Source organism: Desmodus rotundus, chromosome 13 (genome assembly GCF_022682495.2).
Source record: "Desmodus rotundus isolate HL8 chromosome 13, HLdesRot8A.1, whole genome shotgun sequence".
Classification (NCBI taxonomy): domain Eukaryota; kingdom Metazoa; phylum Chordata; class Mammalia; order Chiroptera; family Phyllostomidae; genus Desmodus; species Desmodus rotundus.
In genome coordinates this window covers 22,245,229-22,266,412 of record NC_071399.1, presented here as the reverse complement: position 1 = coordinate 22,266,412, position 21,184 = coordinate 22,245,229, and the positions used below count along the sequence as shown (strand labels likewise).

The 21,184-nt window shown below is 39.7% G+C and overlaps 1 protein-coding gene across 5 annotated transcripts in view; it reads left to right on the top strand.

Moving 5' to 3' along the window:
• The window catches only part of NSD3 (nuclear receptor binding SET domain protein 3), a 101,958-nt gene that overhangs the window by 31,141 nt on the left and 49,633 nt on the right, over positions 1–21,184 (top strand). For all 5 annotated transcript variants that reach the window (XM_024562740.3, XM_024562739.3, XM_024562737.3 and 2 more), the window contains 2 exons: positions 10,792–10,863; positions 11,550–11,712. In XM_024562740.3, coding sequence (XP_024418508.2) covers positions 10,792–10,863; positions 11,550–11,712 — 235 coding nt within the window. The remainder of the gene's footprint in view (positions 1–10,791; positions 10,864–11,549; positions 11,713–21,184) is intronic.

The window sequence follows — 21,184 nt, the reverse complement described above, 5'->3', positions numbered from 1 at the left end:
GATCAACCTTTGCCAGTAGATCCTAGATTTGGCACTCATTACTAACATGTTTGCTACAAAAATAACCTGAAGTAATAGAGGAACTCTTTATTAAAATCAAAGTTTGTTTTCATATATATTGGTTAAAACTTCAAGTGGAGTTTTTATAAAAGCCATTCTTCTTAGGTAACTTAAGATGCGTGCTGCTGGGATTTTTTTTTAAATCTTGCTTTTCAGTTGATTGGTTTAAATCAGGATTTAATCAGAGACCACATGTTGTATCTAGTAGATATGTTCCTTAGGACTTATTAAATCTACAGTTTACCCTTACTGCGTTTTTTCTTACAATGTATTGAATAAAGAAACTGGGTATTTGTCCATCAGAAGGGCCCATATGCTGGAGTTTGTTGATTGCATACCAATGGCATCATTTAACAAGTTCTGTCCCCAGTATTTCCTGTAAACTGGTAGTTAGGTCTAGAGACTTGCTCTCATTTAAGTTTTTGGTTCGTGTTTATACAAACCCTTTATTGTAGTAGTCGGTGTCATACGCCAGTGGAGAGAATCTTGTGATCCCTCATGTAGCTTGGGCACCTTCAGGCATGCTTTTTTTTTTTTTTTTTACATTTTTTAATTTCCACTCTCCCACTCTCTCACCTTTGGCAACTATCAACTTGTCCTCTGTGTTTATGGGTCTGTTTCTGTTTTGTTTTGTTTGTACATTTTCTTTTAAAAGTCCATATATATGTGAGATTATATGGTATGTCTTTCTCTGTCTGACTTATTTCACTAAGCATAATACCCTCTGGGTCCATCCGTGTTGTCACAACTGGCAAGATTTCATTCTTTTTCATTGCTGAATAATATTCCATTATATATATATGGTATATAATATATATGTGGTATATAATATATACCACATCTTCATTCATCTATTGATGGACATCTAGGTTGCTTTCTGTCTTGGCTATTACTAGTAATGATACAGTGAACATAAGGGTGCATGTATCTATTTGAAGTAGTGTTTTTGTTTCCTTGAAATAAATGCCCATTTCATTTTTTGAGGAATCTCTACACTGTTTTTCATGTGGCTACACTAATGTGCAATCCCACTGTGGCACACAGGAGTTCCCTTTTCGCTGCCTCCTCTCCAGTACTTGTTTATTGTTTGTTGGTCATAGCCGTTCTGACAGGTGTGAGTTGATATCTCGTTGTGGTTTTAATTTGCATTTCCCTGATGATTAATGATGTTGAGCATCTTTTTATATGATTGTTGGCCATCTGTACGTCCTTTTTAGAAAAATACCTATTCAGATCCTCTGCCCATTTTTTAATTGGATTGATTTGTTTAGTGCTAAGTTTTATCAGTTCTTCATATATTACTGATATTAACCCCTTATTGGATGTATCATTTCTGAATGTTTCTCCCACTCAGTAAGTTGTCTTTTTCATTTTGTTGATGGTTTCTTTCACTATGCAAAACCTTTTTAGTTTGATGTAATCCCGTATGTTTTTTTTTCGTCTGTCTCCCTTGCTCGAGGATTTATATTAAAAATAATATTGGTAAGAATGATGTCAAAGAGTTAACTCTCTAGGTTTTCTTCTAGGAGTTTTTAATATCTCTGAGCTTTCAGTATGAATTTTCTTAATAATAATAATAATAGGCATATAACAAATCAATAATAGCTTGAATGAAGAGTTTTTAGTATTCTAATACATGGTATGAATTGAAGGTGTCTTCCAGGCATCAATTTGGGAATGAACAAGTATTTATTTATCCACAGTTGTCTGCTTTTACATTTGGTATGCCTTAACAAGTTAATTCCATCTTACGTTCAAAGAACTGTTTCCTTCTTACCAAGTCACTTTTTCCATGGTAGCCAGGTTCCAGTACTTTATTTACTTTATTATTATTACAGCTCAAATGTGATCTTTTTTGGAGTAAAGGTCACATTGGTTCTACACTCTCACAAGTTCGAGTGTGATATTTCAATGTCTTTTTAACTTTTTCTATAATTTTCTTATTTACTCATTTAATAGATATCAATTGAGTACCCACTGTGTGCTAGACACTTTTCTCAGAATTGAAAGTAGGGCAGCGATTGAAAAGTAAAGATGCCAGCTTTTGGTGTGCTTCTGTTCCACTACAGATGCGTGTAAGTTCAGATAGTATTAAGTATTGTGTATTATGGAGAAAATAAAACTGGGCAGTGAGATAAAGAGTGACCAGAGACACTTTATGGTTCTTCAGAACCATCATAGCTGAAGTTCTGTAAGAACTGAAATGAATCTGTAAAAATGAAGGTTTTGAAACGAAATGGTTTCTGAAATATCTTTTAATTTTCTATGTCATTTATGAAATGCCCTCCACAGAACGTAGCTCACGTAGTATCTCATTTTGACTGTTTATTAATTAAGTGAATAAATGAAAGGAAAGAAGTTAACTTTTTGCGCTCCAGGCACACCCACTGTACCATTTCGTCCTAGATCTGAAATAAAACGGTGTGTGATGCGCTGTGACCTTTGGGGATCACAGAAATGCACAAAACCTGGATTTGGTTTTAGCTTTGTTCCTGGGAGCTGTCTTGCTGGCCGTCTCCCTTTTGCTCTAGAGATTCCGGCAAGTAGGAGAGTGTCCAGTTTTATTTAATAGGCTAGACTTTTTGCTTTTACTGATAAATGAGTTAAAAATATATCTCAAAATAGAAATAGGGCTGGAAGCAATTGGAGGCAGGGTATGACAGGCTATTTTTCAGAACTATTTTTTGCTTTATTGGAATTCAAGAATGATATTTCTAGTCACTTTGCAATGAGATTTTGAAGCCAGTTCTGTCTTTGTTGGGTATCTGCTATGCTTTGTATCACTAAAACTGTCTGTCACCTGTTGAATCCAGGTATTAGAATGGTTAGAGGTAATATAAGAGTGTGGTTCATTTTCTTTTTTAGTACATCATGGAAAGCATAGTTAAATATCTCATTATTTAGGATCTCACAGTGTCTTGAGGTAAAGGAATGTCAATTTGTAGGTAGAGATGTAGAAGGTGGCATTGATTGCGCCAAATATGTATTACCAAGACCATTGTCTGAAAGTTGAATTTGGGGGGAAAATTCAGGGGTTTTTTCTTGTTTCTCTCCCTCTGTTAAGTCTCCCCCCCTTCTCCCTCTGCCATTCTTTTCTCCCTTCCCCCATCCTTCTCTCCCCTTTTCTCTCTCTCCCTTCCCCCCTCCCTTTTCTTTCAAAGATGTGAAGAGCTAAGTTCTTGTTAGTTGAATTTTAATTAATCAAAGTTTTATCACATGTGGGGGGCAGTTAAAAGCTTAAGAAGTGGGCTCCATAAAAGTTGTACTTTATTCTGACAATGAATTTTAGAGCTGGAGCGCCCAAGGCTTTTGCTTGTTGTTAGTATGAGGCTTTTTGCAGAGCTACACAGATGACTAGTGATGTGCACAAATCAAGGTTTTGTAAGCGTGTATGTTCTCTTAATGGCATTTCCTCACCTAGGACATCTGTTTGCTTCCTTCAGGACAGTTTGGCTTTTTCCTAATGTTTTAGTTTTTGACACCTTTGTGCTTTCTGGTTGTCACTAGGGGTCCAAGCCCTTGGTGGTTAGCATCACAAAGGACTTCGAAGTGGAAGTGAAGTCCAAGTAGGAGTGCTGGCAGCACTGGGCAGTTCTGCACCCCAGTACCTTCCGGAAACGTAATGAGAACTGTGTGCCTGGAGGGAAAGTTTGGAATGTTTATCCTCGAGCTGACTTACATGTATATTCATAGGTTCTTTTGGAGCAAACAAAATCTCACTTAAAGGTTTCACTTTTTCTTAGTATTTGATTTACAAGTGTTTGCTCCCAATGTTGAGCCGTTTGGCCTCCTAAAGAGTGGCTGTTACTTGGAACAGCCTGTGTGTATCTTCTCAACAGTGAAAATGTGTCTGACCATCTAGGCAGCAGGACACCTCAGATCACTACTGAAATTATATATTTTTTTAAAGTTGCTTTAGCTGTGTTTCCTCCCCCGAAATTAGAAACATGTGGAAGTGTTTCTGCATTTCCTCCTCCTTGGCAGGTGTAATGCCTCAGGCATGTGAGTGAAGGCCCAGTTCAAACATTGGTCTTCCACCAGCACCTCTGGGCCTATCCGCCAAGGCTAGTCTCGTTAACTCTTAGCTTGCCATTTTCACTTAGGAAAAGCCAAATAGCTGGTTCAGTCCCAATAGCACTAAGTTAGAGGTTGCATTTGGTTCCCTAGCTAGAACCTGTTCACGTGCAAAATGTTCTTTTGTACCGATGTTTTGGTTTTTAAGATTATGAATTTAAGCAGTTACTCAGTAAGTGAAAAAAAATGGAGAATTTTATTTTGCCCTTAAAATTTTCACATTAAATGTTGGCATAAGTTTTGGGTTCTTTTAGAAAATATGATTTTGCTTAATGTTTTGAAAATTATTAAGGGTTTGGAATTCTGCCAGATTTACTGCATATTATTCATATTAATAAATTGCTTGGGTTTGAATAAAAGTACTAGACCAAATTTTTAAAGAGGAGTGTTTAGGATAATGTAATTTTATTTCAGCTGCTCTCTTAACATTTTTTTTTTCATACTTTAGAAACTTCCTGTGATTTTACCCTGGCCAGGTTGCTCAGTCAGTTGGAGCTTTGTCCCGTGCACCAAAAGGTTGAGGGTTGGATTCCTCAACCTTGCACCTAGGTTTTGAATTGGATGCCCGGTGGGGCCGAGTACAGGAGGTGACTGATCAGTGTTTCTCTGTCACATCGATGTTCCCCTCTCTCCCTCTCCCTCTCTCCCCCTCTTTCCCCCTCTCTCCCCCTCTCTCCCTCTCTCTCCCTGTCTCCATCTCTCCCTCTCTCTCCCTCTGTCTCCCTCTCTCTCCCTCTTTGTCTCCCTCCTTCCTTTCTCCCTTCCTCTTTCTAAAATCAATAAACATATCCTCTGGTGCGGATTTTTTTTTTAAGAGAAACTTCCTGTGATCCTTTCCTGGAAGATAGGTCTTTCCATGTGGAATCAAGTAAAATGTAAAAAAGTACTATATATATAAAGTCATTAATTCAAAATTAAGATGACTCAAACCTTAAGGATAGCTAGTTCATTGACATGGTTTTCTCTGATGTTTTCTCTTCCTAAAGCAACACTATTAGTACCCAAAAAGGTATTTTCTGTCTGTCCTTAAAGGAAAATGGATTTTATACACAGAAATATTTAACCTGTTGGCATTTTCTGACTAATTATTTTTCTTGAGTCCTAAGCATTTGATTTCTGTCAACCATTTTTTTGTCGACCATTTTGTCTTAAAAACTTCTCTCCTTTTTTTCACTTTTTTTAGTATATTTTATTGATTATGCTATTATAGTTGTCCCGTTTTTATTCTCCCCTTTATCCCCCTTCGCCCTGCACACACCTCATTTCAGCACTGCCCGCCCCCATGAGTTCATGTCCAAGGGTTGTACATATAAGTTCTTTGGCTTCTCCATTTCCTATACTATTCTTAACCTCCCTGTCTATTTTGTACCTGCTAATTATGCTTTTTATTCCCTGTACCTTTTCCCCCATTCTTCCCCTCCCCATCCCCACTGATAACCCTCCATGTGATTTCCATTTTTGTGATTCTGTTCCTGTTCTAGTTGTTTGCTTAGTTTGTTTTTGTTTTTGTATTTTTAGGTTCAGTTGCTGATAGTTGTGAATTTGTTGTCATTTTACTGTTCATAGTTTTTTGATCTTCTTTTTCTTAGATAAGTCCCTTTAACACTTCATATGATAAGGGCTTGATAATGATGAACTCCTTTAACTTGACCTTATCTGGGAAGTACTTTATCTGCCCTTCCATTTTAAATGATAGCTTTGCTGAATAGAGGTCCTTGGTTGTAGGTTCTTGCCTTTTATGACTTTGAATACTTCTTTCCAGCCCCTTCTTGCCTGGAAGGTTTCTTTTGAGAAATCAGCTGATAGTCTAATGGGAACTCCTTTGTAGGTAACTGTCTCCTTTTCTCTTGCTGCTTTTAAGATTCTCTCCTTTCATCTTTCATCTTGGGTAATGTAATTATGATGTGTTTTGATGTGTTCCTCCTTGGGTCCAGCTTCTTTGGGACTTTCTCAGCTTCCTGGTCTTGAATATCTTTCCTTCACCAGATTGGAAAAGTTTTCCTTCATTATTTTTTCAAATAAATTTTCAATTTCTTGGTCTTCCTCTTCTCATTCTGGCATCCCTATGATTTGGATGTTGGAACATTTAAAGTTGTCCTGGAGGTTCCTAAGCTTCTCCTCACGTTTTTGAATTCTTGTTCCTTCATTCTGTTGTGGCTGAATGTTTATTTCTTCCTTCTGCTCCAAATTGTTGATTTTAGTCTCAGTTTCCTTCCCTTCACTGTTGGTTCCCTGTATATTTTTCTTTATTTCATTTTGTATAGTCTTCACTTCTTCCTTTATTTTGCATCAGTATTCAGTCATTTCTGTGAGCATCCTGTTTGCCAGTGTTTTGAACTCTGCATCTGATAAGTTGGCTATCTCTTTGTTGCTTAGTTGTTTTTCTGGAGCTTTGATCTGTTCTTTCATTTGGTCCATATTTGTTTGTCTTGGAGGGCCTGTTATGTTGTAAGGGGCGGGGCCTTAGGTATTCCCCCGGGGCGGGGCAACCCACCTTGCTGTGCAGTGGTGCTGTATGTTGGGGAGGGGTCTGAGGGGAACAGTGCCGCTTGCATAGCTCTGGCCCCTCTTTCAGTCACTTTCACTGCTACCCACAAGCAAATTGGGCCTTTCTGGTGCTGATTCCCAAGTGGGTGGGCTTGTGCACATTTCCAGGACCCCATGGACCCCTCCAACTAACTCTCCTATGAGACTGGCAGTTTTTCTCACTGCTGCAACCCCCACAGGTTTTTTCAGTCACAGGTTTTGAGGCTCTCTTTCCCCCGAACTGGAACCCTGGGTTGTGCCATTTGTCTCACTCCCCAGTTGTCCCTCCCGGCTTATCCTCACGCAAATGTGGGACCGCCCACTTCTCCAGCTGCCGCTTTGCTGGGTCATCCTCTCCACCCCTACTACTAGTCTGGATGAATGTTTCTTCTTTAACTCCTTGGTTGTTGGACTTCTGTACAGTTTGATTTTCTGGCAGTTCTGATTGTTTTTTGTTTTTTTAAATTGGTTGTTGTCCCTCTTTTGGTTGTGGGAGGAAGTGAAACGTACCTACCTACGCCTCCGTCTTGGCCGGAAGCCTCTCTCCTTGTAATGGGTGTTTGTGATACTATGCTATCTCTTGGTTTATCCTCTATGTTTCTTTTGAGCCCTTCAGAGATCTGTAAATGCCTCCTAGATAATTCTATTTTTGCTCACATATCAGCACATTTTACAGTGTATATTCCCTTTCTTTTCTTGCAGCATCCTTATTTAACTTCTTTTTTCTTCTGTTAGTTACATAGTCTTAAAAGCCAGAATAAATTTTCTTGGATCTCTTCCTCACTCTTGACATTTGTTTCCTTTTAAAATGACTGTAAAAAAATTCAGTTCTAGGAAAGTGATTTTAATAGTGTTTCAAGCCAACCTGAAGGAAATGCAAGCAATCTGGAACAAAACAAAAAATCAAAAAGATGATAATACATTGGACTAATTAAGAAGTTTTGAAGAAAATTCTCTCTTTATTCAGGAAGGGGAAAAAAGTTAATAGGGTTCAGACCAGTTCTTACAATAGTAGGAATCTGTTGTTTGGCAAAGATTAGTTATTCCTTATCTGTCTGGCCTCAAAAAGAGTTATAGAGATTCCTTACACCCAGACCTGGGGATTGAATGTGCAGAAGGTGACTCAGTTTATTGGCTACGTATTTGCTTCCTCAGGTGGCCCTGTCTTCCTGCAGTAGCTTGAGAATGAGAAGCTGAGGTGAAGGCCTAAGCTGTATTTGTAGGCTGAAATGAAGCTACCTAATGGGCCTGTGCAGATGTGAATAGTATTCTAAACTGCTTTATTATTACAGTAATGATGAGGGGGAAATTTTTTCTTCTGAGCATAGATACTCTTTTCCTTCTTAGTGAGTGTGTCCTATTAGATTAGATATTTATGGTACCACTAACAGATGCATCTGACAGAGCTAATTTGTGCCCATCCGTAAGTTGCTAGTACTTTCTTTCATCTGGGCCATTTCCAATATTTTCATTAACCTCCTATTAAACATTCTGCTTTCTCTCTTGTTGCCTTCCAAAGTATTCTCCACATAATTGCTAACAGGATCTTTTAAAAACAGATTGTCATGTTCACGTTACTTCTCTACGTGATACTCTTCTGTGGGTTTTCGCAGCACCGGAGAGAAAACGCTTGAATGTGGCTTACAAGGCCCTCGCGACACAGCCTGCCTCTCCACTGCGACCTTGTACCTCCTCCTCCTTGGGGAACATAAGTTAGTTGTATTAGCCTTCTTGAAATTCCTACTTTTTTTTTTTAACTTCAGGGAAGTCACACATGTCACTTCTTTTTGGAATGTTCTTTTGCCTGTTTCTTCTAGACTAACTCCTCTTCCTTTGATTTTCAGATTATAATTTACTTTCTCAGAGAGGCCTTTCCTGAGCTTTGTATCTAAAGATACAACCCCCGCACCAGCCCCCCAATAACCCCCCTCACACCCACACATTACTTTCTCCTTATACGTTTACATTTATTGGTATATGTTTGTGTTTTCGTGTGTTTAATGTCTGCCTGTCCTGCCCAACTGTACCGTTCTCTGAGGTCAAGGATCACCTCGTTTGTTTCACCACGGTATACCCCACTTCTGGGACAGAGCCTAGAAGGCTGCAGGCACTGCCGAATGAATGATTGGCACTTGGGGTTTGGGGTATAATATTAGTCTGGCTTATCACTTCCTAATAGTTAGAAACCTTTTTACAATTTTCCTTTTTTAAAAAAAGGTTTTATTTATGTATTTATTTATTTTGTAATCTTTTTTACTGTTATTCAGTTACAGTTGTCCCCATTTTCCCCCATGGCTCTCCCCTGCTCCTCCCCTCCCCTTACCCCCCCCCCATTTTATTTATTCATTTTTTAGAGAGAGGGGAAGGGAGGGAGAAAGAGAGGGAGAGAGAAGCATCAATGCTCGAGTAACATCCATCAGTTGCCTCTCACACGTCCCCCAACTGGGGACCTGGCCCACAACCCAGGCATGTGCCCTGAATGGGGATTGAACCAGCAACCTTTTGGTTTGCAGGCTGGTGCTCAATCCACTGAGCCACAGCAGCCACGGCTACAATTTCTTGTATTTAATACAATTTTGTTTTTACAATAATGTTTTAAATGTCTTTAATTAATTGAATGAGAGTTTTAAGTGGCTTCTAAAATTAGCCATATTTTTTTAGTGGGGTTAAGACCTAATTTGATGGATATGTCCTCTTTCTAAGTCATCTAAATTAAATTTTGTTCTTTAACAAGTGAGAAAAAAATTTTAAATCTTTTAAATTACAAAAGTAATTTACTTTTTACAGAACATGCAAATGATATAAAAGTATAGCTCTTCCCTCAGTTTCCTGAATCTTGCTTCCCAAAGAGGACTACTGTTATCAATTTGGTATACAATGTATCAGATACAAAGTAGGAAGATGTTGATAGACACAGATTACTGACATGATACATTGCTGTAGTTTCCATCCCTCTGCTTGCATTTTCTTATTTTTTGTATTTCTGTAGGTTGTTCTTAAAATATAAATAATAGATTGAAGACTGTACATATTTTGAATTTTGATAGATACTTCCAAATTGCCTCCCCAAAGGGTTGTAGAAATTAACTTTTAAGTAACAAATTTGTGAGTTTTATGATTAGAAAAGTAATACAATGTTTATTATAAATAATTTGACAAATATAGAAAGGCACACCAAAAAATAATGTATTCCACCCTGACCTGCGTGGCTCAGTTGGCTGGGCATCATCCCTCAAAGCAGTGGGTCACTGGTCGATTTCCGGTCGGGGCACATGCCTGGGTGGCAGGTTCAGTTCTCAGTCTGGGTGTGTACGACACGCAGCTGATCGTGTTTCTCTCTCACATCAGTGTTTCTCTCCCCGTACTTCTCCCTCCCTTCCCCTCTCTCTAAAAATGAATGAGATCTCCAAAACAAACCCCAAAACCTCAGTTCATCACATGGTGGTATTCTGCTAGTCTTTTTTTCTGTGCACATAAAAAAATTATGTTTTCCAGGATCGGAATCATACTATATACATGACTTTGCAATTTGCTGTTTTTAAGTAATAATATATTATTTTCTCGTGTCATTAAATATTTTTACATTCTTGTACTAAGTTATACTATTTAACAAATTCTGCATTTTGAACATCTAGACTCTTTCTAATACTTGCTCTTACAGTTAGCATTGGTGTGCATGTCTTCGTACATACGTACTCTCCAGGCTTTTTCAGTGCACATTTTTAGAAGTGAATTTGCTGGGTCAGAGTCTGAAAATTTAAGACTTTTCATACATTTGGCCAAATTGCTCTCCAGAAGAACTCCAAGTTACATCCTACTAACAATCTCAACGTGCCCATTTTTCTGCACTCTGATAGGTTTTAATGAAACCAAATTCAATAAATTAAGAAATTAAGTTTTAAAAGTAATGAAATAAGAAATGGGAGATATAGGTGTGGTGCAGAATAGACGAGGACTGTTGAGACATAGCGTTAAGCACAGAAGCTGTATTCTTATTCCTTCTGTTATCCAATTAACAGTAAGTGTCCCTTACTCTTTTCGCTATTTAGTTTTTCTTTGATTCTTTTGGTGTATGTCACTGTTCTTTGGTTTGCTATTTTACATTCTTTTTACCTATACCTTTTCACCTAGAGACCAAATGAGAGGGTTGACCCTGTTTCCGAAAAACCAAGAGAAGATCCAGTACTAAAAGAGGAAACCCTGGTGAGTTGCTTTACTGAGTGCTCTCTGATCAGATAGGGCATAAGAAGGGGAAAACGGAATGTTGATGTGAACACATTTAACACATATTACAGTTTCATACGACTTTATTTCAGAAGTAATACTGAAATAAATCTTAGAACTGGTTTAAAAGGAAGATATTTTCAGTGACTCATTTTCCTTTTTAAAACTATAACCACTTTTTAATAGTTTATGTGAGCCCTGGCCAGTGTGGCTCAGTTAGTCGGGCTCGTTGTCCTGCAGAACAAAAGCTTGTCAGTTCTCTGCCACAGGAGGGCACGGGCCTGGGCTGCAGGCCTGGGCTGCGCTTGGGCCGTGTCCGAGAAGCAGCCAGTCCACGTTTCTCTCTCATACCTATGTTTCTCTCCCTCTCTTTCTTCCTCTCTTCCCCCTCTGTCTTAAAAAATTGTTATTAAATAGATGATGTGAATTTTCAAGATACCTTATCGATAATTTGGCAATAGAAACCATCAATTCTATTTTTAATATTTGGAGTGGGGCTTATTATTTTCCTCCTCTCTTTTTCCCTTTTTCTAGTTATGGATAGAGTTATCAGAGAAAAGAATGATTGAAGATAAAGTTTACAAGGATAGAATGTTAAATGTACTTTTTACATAGTTTCTTCAAAATTTCTCTGCTGATGAAGTTTTATGGCCTTTTCCTTATAGGTTCAGCCGATACTGCCTTCTGTTCCAGCAACGGAAGTGTCCGCTGGTGTTAAGTTCCAGGTTGGCGATCTTGTGTGGTCCAAGGTGGGAACCTATCCTTGGTGGCCTTGTATGGTTTCCAGCGATCCCCAGCTCGAGGTTCATACCAAAATTAACACAAGAGGTAAGAAAAGGTATAAATAAACATTAAGTAAAAGGTTGGAAAGAAAAAAGTGAATCTGAAATATTGTTTATGAATATTAGAATATACATGACATATGAGAGGGGACTCCAAAAAAGGGAGTTTATTTATTAAAAGTTGTGTATTTATTCTTACATGTTTAAACTTGAGTCACCTTCTAAGTACTCTTCATTTGATGTAATACACTTATCAAGACTTTTTTCCACTGTTCAAAACAGTTTTTGCTCTCATAGATTCTGAAACCTTTTAGTGCTTCTGCCATTTTTTGTTTTACCTCTTCCACCGCAGCAAAACTTTTTTCATCTGGGAAAACAAAAAAAAAGTAACTCCAGGGCAAGCCCGGATGAATAGGGAGGGTGGGGCATGGAGATCATGCTGGTTTTGGTCAAAAACTACTGAATATTCAACCAGGTGTGGGCTAGTGTACTTGTAAATCGCCCTTCGTGAATGGGTGAATGCGTTGAGTCTTCAAAAGAAACTCACTGAGGTGGAACCCAGCCTCTCACAACAACGCCACCTGCTACACAGGCACAGACAGGTTACTAGAACACACACCTAGTGGGGGAAGCCTGTACTACAAGTGGTCTGCCCTCAAGAAGATAATTCTGTTTTGGGGGGGGTCCCCCATCATATAATCTGACAAAATATGCATATTTCTATTAGTTTTAATAACTGGTGAAATAATTTGGACAGCTTAACTGGCAGAGATCAGCTACAACTGATGTAGTCCTTGTTTTTCCTTAAACACCCTGCACTTGTTTTATAATTTCTTTCACACTTCCTTTGTAAAAAAGACCTTAATCTGACCTCTCATATGAATTCCAAAAGAAAGCGGATGGATAATAATAAGATGTCTTATATATGCTTAGTAAATATTTGGGCCAAGTTATGTTGAACATTGATAATTTCTTCACTGACTCCTAGGAGTATTTTTTAGCCAGACAAGTACTTTGTAGCTTTTCATACTGATAAATTTGGCGGGTTTTTTTTTTTTCTTCCTCCACTCCTTTTCCTGGATTTGATCAAAACATGTAGATTAGATTCCTGAGATCCTGGCATTTGGAATGACTTGCTTAGTAGCCAGCAGAAGGCTTGAGTTTGGAATTTATTTCTGGATATTTGCTTTGAAAACTCATTTTTGTTACATGTTTGGGTTCCTTATTTGTGACAGCTTTGTACCTTTTTTTTTTTTCTCTCACTCTGAACTTTGTATCTTGGTCCTTGTTCACTGTTCTGAGAAAAAAAACTCTTTGCATAAATCTGGTGAGTCAGACTTTGACAGGATCGGATCAGACATGTCTGTAACTCCTGGGCTACACAGCCAGGAATCTGCCCTGGCACAGGAGGTGATCAACTTGTCGTCATAACCTGCTGGTTAAAGGCCGGGGCAGCTGGGGTCGGTGAGGTGTGCTTGTAACCCCAGCGCCTCGAGAGCCTGACACAGGAGGGTCGCTTAAACCCAGGAGGTCTGGGCTGCAGTCACTGTGCAGACCCAGCGCCCACACTAAGTGCAGCATCGGTGTGCTGACCTCCTGGGAGTGGGGCAACGCCAGGTTCCCTAAGGAGGGGCAGACCGGCCCAGGTCGGAAATGGGCATCACACCTGTGAACAGCCACTGTGCTCCAGCCTGGGCAACAATTGGGGTATCCAAAAGCATCAATGGGGCAGAAGTAAAAAAAAAGTTACATGTCTACTTCTCTGAAAGGCACTGTGTTAAACACTTCTCTTATATATTTTCTTAAATTTTTTAAGGATTTTATTTATTTTTAGAGAGAGAGAGGGAAGGAGGGAGAAAGAGAGGGAGAGAAACATCAATGTGAGAGAGAAACATCAATTGGTTGCCTCTCACGTGCCCCCAACCAGGGACCCAGCCCGCAGCCCAAGCATGTGCCCTGACCAGAAACTGAGCCGGTGACCTTTCGGGCCACATGCTGGTGCTCAGTCCCCTGAACCACACCAGCCAGAGCTACTCATGTATTTTCTTATGCAGCCCTCTTAGCAACATTACAAAGTAGGTACTATGGTTATTCTTATGTTTCAGATAAGTAAGTGGAGTCTCAAATCTTATTGTATAACCTCCACTCTTAAGAACTACTATATATCAAAGGAGAAGAAATTGAGTTTACTTAGTCATTATTTACAGAGATTTGGGGGGGAGTCCTAGTTCCTTCATTTATATAATAAGGGTGTTAGACTAGTAATCTGTGCAGGTTTAACAATCTGTGACTCTATGAATGGGAGAAAAAAAGGTCAAGGATTTTCCAGGAGGGTCAAGCCTTCTTAAATAAAACAGTTCTGTATCTATGCCTCCAGAGCAGGCTAAGTTATCATATCATGTGAGATTTGTGACTCTTCTCTTCTCGTAGGAAAGCCTCCTTTTGAGATTGTATAAAGAGTGTACATTTAGTTATTTTATTAAAACCTGCTAATTTCACCTTTTCTTTTAATGGTGGTACCCATGAAAGCACAATTTATGTCTCTTCTGTATTTCAAAGGAAATATTTGAATTTAGTTTTATGAATTAATCTAATCTGGTCTGGTACCCCCCCAGGCAATATCCAAGTGAAGGAAAAACTGATTTTGTTTGTGTTATTGAGGGAACCATAAATCTGAGAATTTAGATCTAAAGAAAAAGTCTATTCTGATTATATTTCAAATTTTCTCTTTTTCTGCATTAGTTTTTAAAATAATAGCTTTCTTGAGATATGATTTACATACCGTAAACCACTGTTTTAAAGTGTGCAGTTCAGTGATTTGAGTACATTAGCAGAGTTGTGTGGCCATCACCACAATCTAATTTCAGAACATTTTTATCAACCCATGTCTCATCACTTTCCCTCCTCCCCTTGTCCCGCAGCCCTGAGCACTTTCTGTCTTTATAGATTTGCCTTTTTTGGACATTTTAGGTAAGTGGAATCATATAGTATGTGGCCTTTTGTGTCTGGGTTCTTACATTTAGCATAATGTTTAGAAGTTTATCTATGCTATAGCATGTATCAGTACTTCATTTATTTTTATTGCAGTTCAGTTTTAGAGTTTTCCCATTTTTCCCCCCTTATCCCCCTCCGCCCCACACTCCCCCTTCCACCAGCATTCCCCACACCTTAGTTCATATCCATGGGTCATACATATAAGTTCTTTAGCTTCTCCATTCCCTATATTATTCTTGACCTCCCCCTGTCTATTTTGTACCTACCATTATGCTTCTTATTCCCTGTACCTTTCCTTCTATTCTTCCCCACCCCCCCACCGCACTAATACCCTCCATGTGATCTCCATTTCTATGATTCTGTCCCTGTGGTTTGCTTAGTTTGTTTTTGTATTTTTAGGATCAGTTGATAGCCGTGAGTTTGTTGTCATTTTACTATTCATATTTTTGATTATCTTCTTTTTCTTAGATAAATCCCTTTAACATTTCATATAATAAGGGCTTGGTGATGATGAACTCCTTTAACTTGACCTCATCTGGGAAGTACTTTATCTGCCGTTCCATTCTGAATAATAGCTTTGCTGGATAGAGTCCTCTTGGATGTAGGTCCTTGCCTTCCATGACTTCAAATACTTGTTTCCAACCCCTTCTTGCATGTAAGGTTTCTTTTGAGAAATCAGCTGATAGTCTAATGGGAACTCTTTTGTAGGTAACTGTCTCCTTTTCTCTTACAGCTTTTAAGATTCTCTCCTTATCTTTTATCTTGGGTAATGTAATAATGATGTGTCTTGGTGTGTTCCTCCTTGGGTCCAACTTCTTTGGGACTCTCTAAGCTTCCTGGACTTCCTGGAAGTCTGTTACCTCTGTCAGATTGGGGAAGTTCTCCTTCATTATTTTTTCAAATAAGTTTTCAATTTCTTGGTCTTCCCCTTCTCCTTCTGGCACCCCTATGATTCGGATGCTGGAACATTTAAAGTCCCAGAGGTTCCTAAGCCTCTCATCATGTTTTTGAGTTCTTGTTTCTTCATTCTGTCCTGGTTGAAAGTTCTACCTCTGCTCCAAACTGTTGATTTGAGTCCCAGTTTTCTTCCCGTCACAGTTGGTTCTGGGTGCATTTTCCTTTATTCCACTTTTCATAGGCTTCACTTTTTCCTCTATTTTGTGACCATACTCATCCATTTCTGTGAGCATCCTGATTGCCAGTGTTTTGAACTCTACATCTGAGAGGTTGGCTATCTCTTCACCACTTAGTTCTATTTTTGGAGATTTGATCTGTTCTTTCGTTTGGGCCATATTTCTTTGTCTTTTCACACCAGTTACATTGTAAGGGGTGGAACCTTAGGTGTTCGCCACGGTGGGGTAACCCACATTGCTGCATTGTGGCACCATATGTAGGGGAGAGGTCAGAGAGGGAACAATGCCACTTGCTTGGGTCCTGGACAGCTTTCTGTCACTTCCCCTGCTGCCCACAAGCAAATTGGGCCCTTTTGGTGCTGATTCCCAAGTGGGTGGGTTTTTGTACATTCTAGAACCCCATGGTTCTCTCCAAGGAGCTCTCCTGTGAGTTGGGGAGTTTTACCTCCTCTATCCCCACGGGTTTTTACAGCCAGAGGTTTTGAGGCTTTCTTTCCCTGTGTTGGAACCCTGGGTTGTGTTGTCTGTCTCAGTCCCCAGTTGTTCCTCCCAGTTTACCTGCACCAAATGTTGGACCACCCAGTCTGCCATCCACTGCCTTGCCTGCCTGGTCCTCCAGCCACTGCCTTGCCGTGAGTGCTTTCCACCCCAGCTTCCCTTCTCCACTCCTCCTACTGGTCTGGATGAATGTTTCTTCTTTAACTCTTTGGTTGTTGAACTTCCAGTTAGATTTTCTGGCAGTTCTGGTGATTTTTTGTTTTTAAATTGGTTGTTATCCTTCTTTTGGTTGTATGAGGAGGCAGAGTGTATCTACCTATGCCTCCATTTTGGCAGGAAGTCTGCAATGCAGTTTTAAATGAAGTAGTTTTCTAATAGTTTTTCTGAAAATCAAAAAACACAGCATAAGACTTGATTTTGTTGATTGTGTACCACACATGATACCTGTCAAGCATTTGTGTTGCTTATTAGCTAAACTACTTTAAAACTTATCTCGATTACATGTAGTAATTATTGGTTTCCATATTGTTATTAGATTCCTAGCATTGGAAAATATATTTAACGGTTTCACATATAAAATTTACACATATAATTCTTTGAAAGAGCATGTTGAAAGACGTTTGGATCACATATCTATTTTAAGTTCTATTTCATTATTTAGGCCTCAATTAAGTTTAAAAGTTAAAAATGAAATGCTTTTTCTGCTTATAACAATACAAAAATATATATCTGTTGCGAAGTGACAAGTGCCCATAGTTTCATCCTCAATATTGTGAGTACTATTAGGAATTTGAGAGTAATTCTTTTTCTTTCTGCATAGTGTAAGGGTAATTAATAGCTATGAGAAAAACATTTTTACTGAGAGTTTTAAATGGTATCACATCATCCCTATTGTAACTTTTAATCCTAATGTATCTTCTAAGTTTAAAACTGGGGGGGGGGGGTTACCTTTATATTAACTCTCTTATATAAAAATATTTCCTCAACATCTTTTTAGAAAGTCAGTCCATTATTCAGAGACAGATGTGGCTATTTCTCAGTCTCTCGGGGCTTTGGGTTTATACTCTCACTTTATGGTTTTCCAGCCAGCAGGAACAAAGTGCTAACAAAGAGAGGAATTATTTTATTTGTTTTGTCTGAGGTAAGTGGTTTAATAGATGAAAACGTTGAAAATAAAGATTAAAATGAGATTGTATTGTTTATTAGTTTTAGTTTCTATGTTTTAACTATCAAGGTTTTAGGGATTATCTGTTTGCTTCTGAATAAGTAATTCTGACTTTTGGAAACAGGTTATGTCCTATGTTCTTTCAACCCTGTTACCTACCGTTCTGTCCTCCAAACCTACCTGTTAGCTTAGGTTATATTTCTGTTTTTGTCCTTCACAACCATTGGACTTTTGATAAACCTTCTTTGATGAATTATAATTGAATCTGTGCTTTGCTCCTCCTTCTCAGATTAGAGGATATGGAAATCTGAGTTGTGTGTGTGTGTGTTTTCTGTCTTATATGCTATTTTCCACATCAACTCAGAAATTTTAATCTGATTTCAAAATTTGTTACATAATCTCATATTTAATTCAAGCATAATATCCACATTTTTTCTATACAGGATTGGCTTTTTGCCTTTCTCTCCCTACCTGAATTATCTTGGACTCCCCACAAAGCCCAGTTCCTATGTTTCTTTATTGACCTGCAACCTTTTCCAGTCCATATGGACTGACACTTCTGTCAAATACAATAAACTTCACTATTAGAGAGAGATACAGAGTATAAGATCCTTGATTATGTGTTTAGATGTCCAAATTGTCATAGGTTCTAGATACTCTTTTTTTTTTTTTAATCATAGAGGCCCTCTGTGTGTTCCTTTTTTTTAAATCCTTACCCAAGGATATGTTGCTTTTAGAGAGAGAAGAAGGCGGGGGGCGGGGAGAGAAAGAGAGAGGAACATGGATGTAGGAGTGAAACACTGAACAGTTGCCTCCCGTCTAACGCCCCACCCGGGAACCAAACCTATACCCTGGGTCTCGCAACCTTTTGGTTTATGGGATGATGCTCCATCTAACTGGGCCACCAGCCAGGGCTACTAGATGGTCACTCTTTTTTTTTTTTTCTTTACGATTTATATTTATTTTTAGAGAGAGGGAAAGGGAGGGAGAAAGAGAGGGAGAGAAACATCAATGTGCGAGTGAAACATCAATCGATTGCCCCCCACACACCCCTAACCAGGGACCTGTCCCACAACCCAGGCATGTGCCCTGAGATTCCAACCAGGGACCCTTTCATTTGCAGGCAGCGCTCAGTCCGCTGAGCCACACCAGCCAGGGCTAGGTGCTCGCCCACTCTTAACTGCTATGCTTATTTGTCACAGACTGGCTTGTTTGGGGACCACACTCGCAGGTAGCACTATGTTATGAAAAGTAACTTTTTTCAAACAAAGAAATTAATGGGAAGAATGGTATTGTTCTACATTTTTATAAATCTCTTTAATGCCTGCTTAAGTGAAGACACTAGATTTTTGTATTCGTTTCTACATTCAGTCTGTCAGGATCTGTTGTTTTGGTTGAAGTATATAAAGTTAATCTGGCCTCACAGAGATGTGTTTATGTAAATGGGAAAGGTACTTTAATAGCCTTTTCAGATAATTGTGTATATATTTCTTTGTTTTTATACCAAAAGTCAACCAGTGGTGGGTTAGTTGCAATGTGGAATCTGAAAACATATCAATAAACTTTTTCTACTTTGTTACATTAAAATCCATTGGTTCTGTCTTGCACTTTGAACTGGTCTTTTACCTTTCATGATTTTCAGACATCATACATACATTGGCCATTTAAAAAATATTCGTTTACCAAGTCGTATGTACCTTCCAAATGTTGACACATGTCTCCACAGATAATTTTAAAAATCACATTAGTTAATATCACCACTATTTCATCATAAAATTATTTGGTTATTGGGAATTTGGGAGACTAATATGGGCAGGTACTAATTTTCCAAAATTCTATTTTTTAATTGAGAGATCAAATTTTATTATTGGCATAAATGTTGTCCTTTGTTTTCCTTCAAGTGACAAACTTGCTCTGTTCATTCTTGAGCAAATACCTACCAGATGCCCAAGTTCAAATGACAGTTTTTCTTTCAAGTGAGAAGTGTGTTCTGTGGAAAGTGGGCAGTGCGTCTTGCAGCGACTCAGTCCCACAAGGAACAGCGGCTGTTCCTCAAGATAGCTGTCATCCTTCCTACACAAAAGTGCTCCGTGCACACCTCCCATTTCGTCACACGTAATAGTAACGAGATGGGCACCCGGATACGTAGCCTCCGGGGTAACTGCAAGTGTACTGACACTCACATCACTGGATGCTGCAAGTGGGAGAAGAGAGCAAGAAATTGCCGTATTTTTCAGACTATAAGATGCACTCCCCCCCCAAATTTAGGAGGAAAATGGGGGTGCCTCTTACAGTCCGAATGTAGCTTACCTGGCTTGCTGGGTGGGGGGCGGTGGAGCGGGGTCACAGGAGGCAGGAGCAGGGTCACTGCTGCAGGAAGCTGGCGGCGGCAGGAGTGGGGCGATGCTGCGGGCCCTGGACTGGGAGGACGGGGTGTCCTTGCGGTACCAAGCAAGGGAGGCAGGAGCGGAGTCCCGCTGTGACATACTGTAGTGCTAAGGGAGGAGGGTACAGGCGGTGCAGGCTCATTAGGAGAAGAAAGCCTGCTGCGCCCGTACGTGCCTCCATCATGGGACTGGTTTGTCCCACGTTAACATTAACGTAGGCAAATTCCACTGCAGGGTCACCTGCCAATGTGGCCCTGCAGCTGTTGCAAAACTACAACTCCCATCATGCTTGGACAGGTTGGGATGATGGGAGCTGTAATTTGGCGACAGCTGCAGAGCCACACAGGTTGTGCAAAACTGCTGTCCCCATACAAGAGTGCTGCACAACCTGTGGCCCTCCCGCAGCAGATCCCCCCACAACAGCGTCAGCGGCAGATCCCCCCACAACAGCGTCAGCAGCAGATCCCCCATAACAGCGTCAGCAGCAGATCCCCCATAACAGCGTCAGCAGCAGATCCCCCATAACAGCGTCAGCAGCGGATCCCCCCATAACAGCGTCAGCAGCAGATCCCCCACAACAGCGTCAGCGGCGGATCCCCCCACAACAGCGTCAGCGGCGGATCCCCCCACAACAGCGTCAGCGGCGGATCCCCCCACAACAGCGTCAGCGGCGGATCCCCCCATAACAGTGCATCATCCACTGATGTTTTCAGCCACGGCGCCCCCATAACTATGAAGGACACAGTGCTGATAGTTCTGTCATTACTGTGTTTTGTGTAGAGAGATACAATAGCGTACCGTAGTGTCCTGAATCTACCATAATTGTGGAAAGATGTCAAAGCAGAAAAGGATTTCTGCTTTAAAGGATGTAATAAATATTTTACCACATTCTTTACTTCAATTTTTTTTTCCCTATTTTCCTCCTCTAAAACCTAGGTGCATCTTATGGTCTGGTGTGTCTTTATAGTCCGAAAAATACGGTAAAACCTATATGAAAAAATAATGACAGAAAACTTTCCTAACTTGTTGAAGGAAATATACATACAAATCCAGGAAGAGCAGAGTCCCAAATAAGGTGAAGCCAAAGAGGCCTGCACCCAGACACACAATTCATTAAAATGCCAAAGGTTAAAGACAAAGAGAGCATCTTAAAAACAGCAAGAGAAAAGCAGTTAGTTACCTGCAAGAGAGCTCCCGTAAGACTGTCAGCTGATTTCTCAAAAGAAACTTTGCAGGCGAGAAATATTGAAAGTGATAAAAAGCAAGGACCTACAACCAAGATCATTCTACCCAGCACTATCACTTAGACTTAAAAGACCTCTGAGAAAGAGCTTCCCAGAC